This window comes from Bombus affinis, chromosome 10, assembly GCF_024516045.1.
Source record: "Bombus affinis isolate iyBomAffi1 chromosome 10, iyBomAffi1.2, whole genome shotgun sequence".
In the NCBI taxonomy this organism is placed as follows: Eukaryota; Metazoa; Arthropoda; class Insecta; order Hymenoptera; family Apidae; genus Bombus; species Bombus affinis.
The window spans coordinates 2,047,264-2,059,293 of record NC_066353.1 but is presented as its reverse complement, the minus strand read 5'-3'; the positions used below and the strand labels follow the sequence as shown (position 1 = coordinate 2,059,293).

At 26.9% G+C, this 12,030-nt stretch overlaps 4 protein-coding genes across 5 annotated transcripts; 2 read left to right on the top strand and 2 right to left on the bottom strand.

Annotated features, from left to right (window-relative positions):
• Positions 1-11: 11 nt before the first annotated feature.
• On the bottom strand, positions 12-2,455 carry LOC126921434 (prenylcysteine oxidase 1-like). Of its 2 annotated transcripts, XM_050733031.1 has the most exons (8): positions 2,422-2,455; positions 2,040-2,093; positions 1,659-1,865; positions 1,441-1,582; positions 1,044-1,347; positions 847-970; positions 436-785; positions 12-358 (listed from the first exon to the last, which is right to left on the bottom strand). In XM_050733031.1, exons 1-8 carry the CDS (start codon positions 2,438-2,440, stop codon positions 104-106), a joined length of 1,455 nt encoding a protein of 484 aa, XP_050588988.1. In that variant the 5' UTR covers positions 2,441-2,455; the 3' UTR covers positions 12-103. The 2 variants fall into 2 exon arrangements, with proteins under 2 accessions (XP_050588988.1, XP_050588987.1); XM_050733030.1 differs by lacking the exon at positions 2,422-2,455 and having other exon boundaries at positions 2,040-2,300.
• Positions 2,456-2,620: 165 nt separating this feature from the next.
• Positions 2,621-4,072, top strand: LOC126921439 (ribosome biogenesis protein BRX1 homolog). The gene is made up of 4 exons (XM_050733043.1): positions 2,621-2,763; positions 2,881-3,157; positions 3,268-3,623; positions 3,715-4,072. The coding sequence occupies exons 1-4, from the start codon at positions 2,650-2,652 to the stop codon at positions 3,994-3,996; spliced, it is 1,029 nt and encodes a 342-aa protein (XP_050589000.1). The 5' UTR covers positions 2,621-2,649; the 3' UTR covers positions 3,997-4,072.
• On the bottom strand, positions 4,048-9,136 carry LOC126921424 (choline transporter-like 1). Its single transcript, XM_050733006.1, has 12 exons — positions 8,808-9,136; positions 8,523-8,668; positions 8,047-8,438; positions 7,883-7,972; positions 7,653-7,792; positions 7,388-7,574; positions 7,180-7,311; positions 6,959-7,103; positions 6,734-6,874; positions 6,497-6,656; positions 6,182-6,403; positions 4,048-6,105 (listed from the first exon to the last, which is right to left on the bottom strand). The coding sequence occupies exons 1-12, from the start codon at positions 8,919-8,921 to the stop codon at positions 5,953-5,955; spliced, it is 2,022 nt and encodes a 673-aa protein (XP_050588963.1). The 5' UTR covers positions 8,922-9,136; the 3' UTR covers positions 4,048-5,952.
• A 191-nt stretch (positions 9,137-9,327) lies between these two features.
• On the top strand, positions 9,328-11,696 carry LOC126921435 (E3 ubiquitin-protein ligase Hakai). Its single transcript, XM_050733033.1, has 5 exons — positions 9,328-9,541; positions 9,765-9,868; positions 9,997-10,308; positions 10,542-10,730; positions 10,809-11,696. The coding sequence occupies exons 2-5, from the start codon at positions 9,767-9,769 to the stop codon at positions 11,487-11,489; spliced, it is 1,284 nt and encodes a 427-aa protein (XP_050588990.1). The 5' UTR covers positions 9,328-9,541; positions 9,765-9,766; the 3' UTR covers positions 11,490-11,696.
• Positions 11,697-12,030: the final 334 nt, after the last annotated feature.

The window sequence follows — 12,030 nt, the reverse complement described above, 5'->3', positions numbered from 1 at the left end:
AAATATTACAGTAATTTAAATGATAGCTTTATTACAAAAATTATACACATTTTACAATTTTTAAAATTAAAACTAATATTATCTGTTTTGTACTAATCTTATATTAAAATTCAGTGGATAATTTTTTTTTAAGTGAACTTGTCTGTATAGTTTTTTCAAAACAAGACTTTCTAAAAAAATCTCTATGTGCTAATAATGCAACATTTCTTCCACCTATTGCACTCATTTCCATTGCACTAGCTATCCATTCAATAGCATTAACATGATAGAGTGCATTATGCAATTTAAATTTTGCTTCATGAATTTTTGTTGAATATTCAGGATATGCCTTCCAAGCAATCTGTTTTATTTCTTGAATCTTAAATATAACAAATTAATTTTATGTTGCATGTCATATATATCATAGTTTATATAAATATTATAAAGTAGTCTTACATTTGAAAACATTCCATTTATAGTATTTGACTTTAAAGGTTTATTACTAAATATTTTCCAAACATTACTATTCTTCATCGAACCTTCTACAGAATTTAACCTTCCCAAAGAACTAATTATCGTTCTGTTAGGATCACAGCTTAAAATATTATCTAATTCTGCCTCTAAGCCAAAATAGTGTGGTTTTAAATCTGCTTTCACGAATGTAGCTATAGTTTCATGGTACTTTGCAGGACTGAAAAAATCATTGTTTGGAAACCCTTCAAAAGTTATAGGAAATTCTTGATTATGGATAAGTGGAATTGCCAGTATTACAATATCATATGTTGCTTTCATTATATTTGTACTGTCTGAAATAGAAATCATTTCTTAATCGTTATAAAAATATCATTTATCATTTTTACATCATACCTTGATTATGATAATGCACTTCATATAAATTTTGAGTACCATTGTTTAGTATGTTAACAATTTTAGTCACGTGTGAAGGCACAACATTTACTTGTTTATTTCTATATATTAAATGTTCAGGTACCTAAAATATTAGTACAATGATTGACTATGAAATGAAAATATCTTTTCTACAAAATTAACAAAAAAAAAACAACCTTTTTATTTCCCCCTTTTACAGACCACAAATTAAAACCTGCTCCAGCTAAAGACACAAAACCAACAAAACTATGAACATTTGTATCTTGCCCATAATTTACTACTAATGTTGTCTTCACAAGTTCATTAATTATTTTTTCTGAATAACCCAGATTCAAAATTTCACTTTTAATAGATTTCTCTAACAACTTTGGAAATTCAGGATTCATAGATAACAAAAGACTACTGATATTCGAGAAAACTTCTCCATCATCCTGTAGATGGTATATTTTTTCAAAGTTATTTATTATAGAAGTTACGTATCTGTTTAAAATTAATAAAGTCAACTATTACTGTAATATCAAATATATGTGATGGGATGTTTGATATACTTTTTTAAGAATACATATGGGATACCTGTTGAGACTGAATGGCTGAACACCATATCTGTAAATTAATTTAATAAATGATAATATCTTCCAGTTACTCTCTTCAAATATAATTTCATTGCCATTCCAAATACTTGTTCTTTTACTTTTAGATGGTCTGTGTTCTAAACCTAAATCAACAGACGTACATTTTAGATATTTATGAAACTAGATCTGTAGAAATGTAAAAATAAAAAAACAAAGTACCGAGTAATTCAACAAAATTTCGCATATATTTATTGTGAGGATGTATGACTGAACCTCCAGTTTCGAATTCATTACCGTCAATTTTTATAGTGGCCAAACGCCCACCGATAATTTTTGCTTCGTATAAATCGATATTAAGATTATTATTAAATAGTTCTGTAAGAAAATGAGAACTTGCTGCGCCACCAATACCACCTCCAATAATTGCTAAAAAAACAAAGTTTTCAATTATTGTTATATATCTTATTAAACGTGAAAATAATATGCTTCATTGCTTGAAATCAGTTGAAATACATTTGCTTTGCCTCAATTTTCTTATGTTTTAAACGTAAAAATATTACATAAAATTATTTTATATCATTAGTATATTCTTTTACTCACCTATATTTGGCTTACACTTTTCATAACAAATTCCTCTTTTAAAAATCAGTATACCTAACAAAATTATACGCCAATTCATGATCTCGATTATTATGTTCATGTCGTACTGTTTTCACAGAAATTTAATTGTCTATATATATATGTATATCAATGGTTAACGTTACGTTACATTATTTTTTATTAATGACTAGTATATTTTCTAATTTAATACTTATATAGTCTATAAAATTATAGAGCTTATACTATATACTACATATAAATATGATTTATTATATCCTACAATGTGATTGATATCTAATAAAACATAATATAAATTACAAAATTAATTAAATTATTTTACATAAATCCAGGCATTGTATTTTAAATACAATAAATTATGTACCTACGTTAAATACATACATATAGTGGTATTTGAGTTTCACTAGTCAACAGCCAATAATTGCAGCCCCAATAATCAAATTTTGTTTATGTTGAACAGAATATCCATATGTAGTCTGTGTAGTTTTATTGCCTCCATGATAGGGGGAGCACGTGTAATATATTCTTGTACAGTTAACCTTACTCTTGGAAACATTTTTATATTTATTTATGTGAGTCCTTCGAATTAATAATGGCGAAAAAGGAATTAAAACGTAAACGAATCGATAATCTTAATAAAGAAAATATACTACAACCCGAAGTTTTACCAGCAAAAAGAATATCCGATGAGCCGCCACCAAAAAAGGTTTAAAAATATCTTTTTTCTGTTTTATTCAACTTCTAGCAAGTAGAGATATAAATATATATAAAACATATTTCAATTGGTAATAAATTTGTTATACATTTTCATTTTATGTTATAGATAAAATGGATTAATAAGCAAAGAGTGTTAGTATTTGCTACTAGGGGAATCAGCTATAGACATCGTCATCTCATGGATGATTTAAAAACTCTTATGCCTCACCATCGCCCTGAATCTAAAATAGAACGTACTAAAAATTTACAAGTGATTAATGAAATATGTGAAATGAAAAATTGCAATAAATCAATATTATTTGAAGGCAGAAGAAAAAGGGATTTATATTTATGGTTTTCTAACATTTCGGTAGGACCATGTGCAAAATTTCTTGTTGAAAATAGTACGTATTATAATACTTAATTATAGAATGTTAAATTCTATAAACTCATATTATATCATATTATAAATAATCTTAATGTCACAAATAGATTAATGACTTCTATGTTGTAGTTTATACTATGGCAGAATTAAAAATGACTGGAAATTGTTTAAGAGGTTCTAGACCATTGTTATCATTTGATGAGAATTTTAACACAAAACCACATTATGGTTTGTTGAAAGAATTGTTTGTTCAAATCTTTGGTGTTCCTAATCATCATCCTAAGAGTCAACCATTTTTTGACCATATATATACATTCACTATATTAGACAATAGAATATGGTTTAGAAATTTCCAAATTTTAACAGAAGATGGAGGTTTAGCTGAAATAGGTCCAAGATTTGTATTAAATCCAATAAAAATATTTGCTAATAGCTTTAGTGGAGAAGTACTTTGGGATAATCCTTCTTATATATCCCCTGCTAAGGTATAAATCAATCAAATTCTTGTGATAAATTTAATGTGTGACAAAATTAAAAGTACTAAATTTAATAATTATAACATTTTAAATATTATAGTTTCGACAGTCTTTGAAGAAGAATATTGCTGGTAAATACATAAATAAGGTAGAACAGAAAGTGGCACAAGAGAGTAGTAAACCAAAGGAATCATATTCATTGAATCCCATGGATGAAATATTTAAAGGTGATCCATTAGAGAAAGCAATAGAATTACAACAGAAAGAAACAAAAGAAGTACAGGCTAATGATAGCGGAAAGAAAAAAAAAATTAAGATGCGATTAGGGAAGAAGATAAAAAAAAATAATTCTAAAAAGAAAAAAAAGGAATTAATACTGTAACATTGCATTCAAAAGTTTCTATTATATTGTAATAATATTACGTTAATAAAATTTTGTTTAACTATTTCATAAACAATATATTTTTATTCTTCATACAGTGTAATATACATACTTTATAAAGACAAGCCCAGAAGAATTAGCAGTCTAAAATATATAAAATACACGTATATGAACTTTATACATATCTTGTTTAAATTTTATATAATTTATATACTGCGCATACATTTTCATAGAACTACATAGCAACGTGATTTATTTAAAACAGTTTGTATAAAATGCATAATGTTAAATACGATTGAATAAACATGTATAATTACTTTGTATAATTACACATCATTGAAGAAAAAAATTACATTATTGCACTTAATATAATTCATAAACAAAGATATAGACAGAAAACGAATATTTGATTCCATCGATAATAAGATAATATTCTACGTTATAATGTATATATATATATATATATATATATATATATATATATATATATATATATATATATATGTATAATATATTATAATGTATTATATAGGCTTGAAATAAAAGTAAATTTATTATCGTAGTATATGTCATTTGATAATACTACATAAAGTTATTCATAGATTCTTATCGCGTTATAAATTGCGCTGGCACATATTTGTACTTGATTTAGTTACATTAAAGCACACTTTATAGGATACCTTATACATTGCATATTAATGCAGATGCTTGTATGTTTTCATGTATAAACTCTAAGCTCAAATTTAAATTGACTTAAGATGTTAATTAAGAATTATTTAAACAATAACAATCATTCAGGTATGAAAATTCAGGTATAGATTCAAAATTTAAAAATAGCGAGATGGTTATTATAGTTACACATTATACTTTTCTTTTTTCACTTAATATTAAAAAAACACCTAAAATAGAACATACAAAAATATTTTATTATTTGCATATACCACATGATAATAATGTATTTCAGAACTAGAAGATAAGATATTAAAGACCTTAGAACCAACACAAATGTATTACGGAATCACATAAGTATAGAAATTGAGGTTGCAATAACATTGGGGTAGTTCAATTTAGATTTTACAAATCCAAAATAATTCAGTCTCGACGTCACGATTCCGTAGTATACATACTTAGTTCTTTCGATTTTAGTGAATAATAGCACTTGTAGATCTTTCATATCATTTTTCACATCTTCAGTTGTGTCATTCATTATTTTCATTATATAGAAAATTATATATTTATGTTACATTTATAAATACTGATAACAATTCTAAAAGGAAAAGAAAACCGTATTCTCTCCAAGATAGTAAAAACCAATTTTTTTTGTTGATGTTTTTATGAAAATATATGTATCTAAGGACTTTAAAAAATGCATGATTAAAATCTGTATTCTCCATATATAGTAAGTATTATAAAAATAGCAAACAATACTTTTACTAATAAATTTTACAAAATCGTACATAAAATATAAACGGCCGTTGACCTTTTCTTAATTTAATATTTTTATAATCAAAATACATAATTTTCATGGTTTTCGTGTAATAGCTTTTAGAAATACTAATTAATATCATTTTTATGCATTTTTTAAGGATATGCTAAACTGATTGAAAACTGATTAGAAATCCTGAGTTACAAATCAAAGATATTTTGTACATATATGGCAGTAGTTTTAGATGTATAAAAAGATTTGTTAATTGATAAGTTTAAGCTGTTATATAAATATAGCTTATAACTTCAATGTAAGGTACATATTCATAATCATATGTACATACATATATATATTATATAATTGCTATTACACTATTATTATATAATATTATATAATGTATGTATAATAGTATATATGTATGTATATGATGATCTTAATTTTATGATATAATGTGATGATATAATGTAGCATAAAAGCATCTATAAAAGTGAAGGAATATTGGGAAGGAAGTTTGTGCTCTAGCATAATACTTATGTGTTCATTGGTATTAATTCATGTGATTGTTGTCCATTTGAACTAGTATTAGATCCAATTTGAGCTAATGCTGACTGACGCCACTTTCCATTCTCTCCATTTAAATTCTTGTCCTCACAGATACAAAGAAACAGTGTATCTATTACAGTCTGTAATAAAACATGAAATGATAAATATGTATATGATTCATGTAATCTATTCATATAAACAATCTTTATAATATACCTCATAAAGAGAAATAATACAATGAGCAATAAAAAATGCAAAAACACAGATAACAAAAATTGGTGCTGCATAAAAATGTAATCTGGGATCCTGTTTCATAAATAGCAATCCAACACTCCCTGTTGCAGCAGTGACAAAACATTTACCCAAAAATAGAATAAAATCTCCTATTCCATTAATTACCGCAATTTGTAAAGCATTATTAACAAGAGCTGTAAATGCCTACAAAAGTAGAAAAATGTAAATTATTGCATTATATTTTCTATAGCATTAGTTTTATAAATTTTTAGCAGATGAAAATAAATTATAACATACGATTTTAGCTGCATTGCAAAAGTGTGTTCCTTCAATGGCAACTACAGTATATGCGTTATGATTCATATATCGAATAAATTTTTCTAAGCAATAAAAACAGCATATGCAGCATTTTAAACCACACTGTGCACATGGAGATGTTTCTTTGCTTTTCTCGAATCTATGGAATATTTATATTACAAATTTTTATATTTTATACATCTTATAGACTCATCTATGTTTATTAGTAAAACATACTTAGCATAAAGATATGTCAAGATCAAACGAGGTAACTTAAAAAGTGTTATTAAAAATGAACCACAAGCTACAGAACCTAGGTGATAACTAACTAAATTTCCCATAGCAGAACATACTGGGGATGCACTAGCGTCTTTGCCTCTGAAATAATAAATATATATATAATATAAATATATATATTCTGCTTTATTTATATGCACAAGACAATTGTTCTTATAATATTACCTGAAATACCAGTGAGCTACAGCTCCTGATATCACCATATCTTGGCAAGAAATAATGAATTCAGACGTCCATATTAATCCTATGATATACACCCACCACATATATTTTACCCAAGTTGGGTCTACATATTCCACAAGTGTGAAAGCTAAAACACTTTAATGGTAATAACAAATGCTAAATTAAAAAAGGGATATATGTTAGATATGTTAGTACAGACTTACTTTTAAATGAATCAAGAGAAAAGTCAAATTTCCTTTCTTCTACATATGCACTTTTTTCTCTAATTAGACTAAAATTTAGAGGATCAAATATATGACTTTTATACATCTGTACAGATTTTGTTCCAGGATAATCTATAATTTTTGCATTGTTATATAAATATTACTTCTATTTTGAGATTATGCAACACAGACAAATTAAAATACTTACTGGCTGTAGCAAGGCAAAGAATTACAGTTACCCAAAATGCAAAAAATAATATCAGAGCAGTAAACGTTAATAAGGGTTGAAAAAATAAACCTGGTAATTCTGCTAAACATTTAGCACTTTCTTTGAATAATGCTGTCATAAATCCAATACGTTTTCTTAATATGCTTAAAACTAATAATAAAATGACCTAAAATATATGAAAATTTATAAGAGAAACAAATATTTTAACCAAACAAAAAAGTAATAGTTAATGATAGTTACTTACAGTTATTATTGTTGCAATAATAGAAAAGGCTAGAAACGCTCTTTCATTTCTAACAGATTCTTCTAGAAGCTGATTTGGATTAGTCTTATCCAAAGTTCTTTTAATCTCTATATATGTCCACCATAATAATACACTTCCAGCTATACAATCAAATATATGAATTATATTCTATTGAATAACAGTTTAAATAATCAGATTTTTTAACACTTTTTTGTATTTCAATAATTTACCTATAGTAGTTATGCTGACAAGAATCATCACAATCCATGTTACAATACTTGCTAATAAATGAAATATGGCAATCATAAAGAGAGATAAGACTGAAATGAAACATTTCATTGAATTATTTTTATAGAACATATAAAATTAACAATGAATATAATAAATTTCATACCAAAAGCTAAGAAGGATAAAGACAAAATCTCTCTCCATGTTTTATACAAATCTCCTAAAATTTGTTCAATAATATCCCAAGAATTAATAAGGCCATATAAATTTGCAATTATAGTTTCTCCCACATCTTTAATAGCTTTAGGAATACAACGATTAAGAACTGGTATACTATTATACACTGGTAACCCAGGACAAGAACCAGTTTTATTTTTTCTATTTCCATTACTACAAGCACTTAGATCATTTCCTGGCTTGTCATGACAAAGTTGAGATCCTGTTTCTTCATAAAATTTACATATATCATTCATTGTTGTCATAGTTCGATCTGGACACTTCTTTACACAAATTTTTAAGGATTGTGTAACATTATATATATCCAAAAAGAATAGGAATCTAAAATAATCAATTTCATGAGACTTTATATTCTTTTGCCTATATTTTATTTGTAAAAATGATAATTTTTATATTAATACTAACGGTTTATCACTAGTATCTTGTCCAGATAATTCCATACTACCAAATTTTGGGTTATTTTTCATACCACATGTGTTTCCAAAGCTATCATATCCATTAATAAGTCGTAAAGGGTTGCCATAAACAAGAGCAAAAGCTGCTATTAAGATCTGTAATATAATATCACCATTAACAAATAGTACATTTGTATACAAAAATTATACATATTGTTATGTAAAAGATGTTTAATAACATTTTTAACTGCATATACTTTTAAGATAAAATTTAATGATACATTCATTTACATACCATAAGAAACCAAAATACTATAAAGCAACAAAGCCAGAAAATATCTGTGCATCCTCGCACACGTGTCGGTTCAGGCCGTTGTTCATCATCCTCATCTCCTGAACAGCAAGACATCTTTTATAAAACTTATTGTTACAAATAAATTGTTACAAATTACAAAATAAGGTACTTAAATATTATGTTAAAAACACTTAAGTTGTCTTCGATTTCAGAACTACTCCCTCCATTGGATTACCTTGAAGTTGTCTTCAGTTATGAACACATTATAATGTAAAGTAACAATTTTATTTAATCATATTTTTTACATAATTTTACATTATTTAGGATAATTTCAAAAAAGAGTAAAATTATTAAATTAATCAAGTTTATATTGACTAACATTAGCCAAAATGCAATGATAAACATAAAGATGCAGGGTACTTTGTTTCAATATACGACTTTGCATTTTGTGTGAAGTAGACTGTCGTCTCCAAGGTAACAACAAAATACTACGTCACATGGATTACTACAATGGAGATTGTAGCAACAGCTTATTTCTTCATTCATACATATATGTATGTGGTCTAACTAGATTCAGTGCGAGACGTTACATAGTCCAATAATAAAAAAATTCAACTTTTTAATTGTTAGGTGTAAACATTTTATTCTCAGTAAATTAAAGCATTTATCAATAAATATGATAATTGATATTATAATCTATTACCTAGAACTAGAAATATAACCTACATAATTAGGTAAGTACCGCTTTACCGACATACAATTTTGAAATTAAAATATACCTTACAATAAAATATATAAAACGTCGAATCAATCGAATTAAACCATACTTTTATTACTGATTATTTGTTTGTTTAATTTTTGAGATAATAACTAATGTACTATTTCTTTGATCTTATGTTTCTAAAAATTAATGATTGTATAATAGATGATTAGGTTTCTAAATTTTTATAATTATAGTGATGGAGGAAGATGGTGGTAAAAGAATGAGAGGCAGAACTCGTGGTAGAGCACGTGGTAGAACACGAGGGAGAGCTAGAGGAAGGTCTAAGAAACAAGTAAAGGTAAATCTGAATGTTCTTTTAGTTTTACATTTTCGATTAATTTATTTCTTTAATTTATCTCTTTATTTTTTTAATATCTCTCCTACTTAGCTGATGTTATTATTTCATTGTATATATATTTCAAATAGGTCATTGAAAGTGATGAAGAAGATACTCCTCAACAAGTAGAAGAAGCTCCAACTGAAGTTGTTGGAACAGAATTAGAAGAACATGAAGCTCCACCAACACAGCAGCTTCCTTTGGAGCAACAGTTTGACTTGGAAGCTGATATATCACAATTGGAAGCCCCAACTTTTACAACTATCAATAGAGGACCGCCTGAACCAATGCTACGTTTAAGATGGGATCACAGAGTAAATCTCATTGGAGAAAAAGTGTTAAATCCTATGATACATTGTTGTGACAAATGTTTGAAACCAATTCTTATTTATGGACGTATGGTGAGAGTTTCTTTTATGAGGAAAAGATATTAAAACAAATATATATTTATATACATATAAATCAAATCTAATAAATTTTTAATAGTTAATATCTAAGTCATAAAAGCTTAAAAAATAAGCATAGTATATCTTTAGCATAGACTAAACCATTATAAAATCAATTGACTTAAGTGTTCTAATAATATTTCTTAATTTAATATTCATAAATCTTTATGCTTATATTTTTGTTTCAGATACCTTGCAAACATGTATTTTGCTTATCTTGTGCCAAAAGGGAAGATAAAGTTTGTCCTCGTTGTATGGAAAAGGTTTCTAGAGTGGAACAAACTGGCTTGGGTACTGTGTTTATGTGTACACATGGAGGAACTAGATATGGAAATGCAGGTTGTAGAAGAACATACCTTAGTCAAAGAGATTTGCAGGTAATTTCTCTTTATTTTCAAATTTTCTAATTTTTATTAATTTATTTTGATCATATAGATGTATCAATTTGTACATAGGCTCATATAAATCATCGACATATATCAGCTCCACCACAGCAAGTTCAAGGAATGCAAGTTGATCCTCCTCAATATGTGCATTCTAAATCAGAGATAGAATCTCAATTAACAAAAGTTTCGTCGGTTGCTATGCAGAATACCCGCATAAAATCAGTGCAATCACATATGGTTCAACCCATAATGGGAAACGATCCTAGAGTGAATTCAATGGTCAATCAAACTCCAGTGGAGCATAGACAACAACATAGACCACAGGCATTAATATCAATACAGAATTATTCTCAAAATCCTGCACCTCCACCGCCAAATAATGCTCCATTAAGAACAAATCTTATAACTGTACCTATTCAAGATACAGCTATGACAACACATGACATACACACGCAACAAAGTCATCATTATTATCCTCCACCTCCACAAGTTAATTATGGAGGATATAATGTGCCACCACCCGTTTCTCAAACACAATATTATCCGCAACCACAGCATCCTGCTCAAGTATCTTATGTGCCACCACCACCACAACAACAACAGCAATATGTATCTTCTACACCAACTTCAATAAGGCCATCTCCAACAGGATATATACAAGATCCATCATATGGTCCACCACCTCCACAACAACAAGCTCCGCCACCACAAACACAATGGTCACAGCATCAACAACAATTTTATAGGTAAAGAAAGTATATGTCTTTGTTGTAAAGACTTGTATGATATAAATTGTGATAAAGTTATTATGACAATTAAAAGTAGTTCTAAATATTGAAAATGTGCTGCCACCATTAGAAAATATTCGGAATATTTTATACTTTTCAAGAACTATAATTGCAACATTCAATGACAAAGATTATATATTATAATAGCAATAAAGTTCTTTTCATCCTATAGATATATTTATTTATTTCCCGCTTCTGAACTTATAGTTTAAGAAAGAAGATTTGTAACAAAGAATGAGATACTTTTTTTATGTAATATGAAAACATTTTATACTTATTACTTATATACAATTAACAAATTAGGAGTAATGTAAATTAAATAATAAGATATTAATATTTCAAATAAGTATTTCTATTAAGTATTGAATATCTAGTGTTAATTGTTATAATTTTATCCTACAAGCAGTATAGGAAAATAGGAAATATGTATTTTTTTAGTAAAATTTAATATTGTACAGATTGTAACGATTTTAACATATGTACAAAACTCATTATATATAACA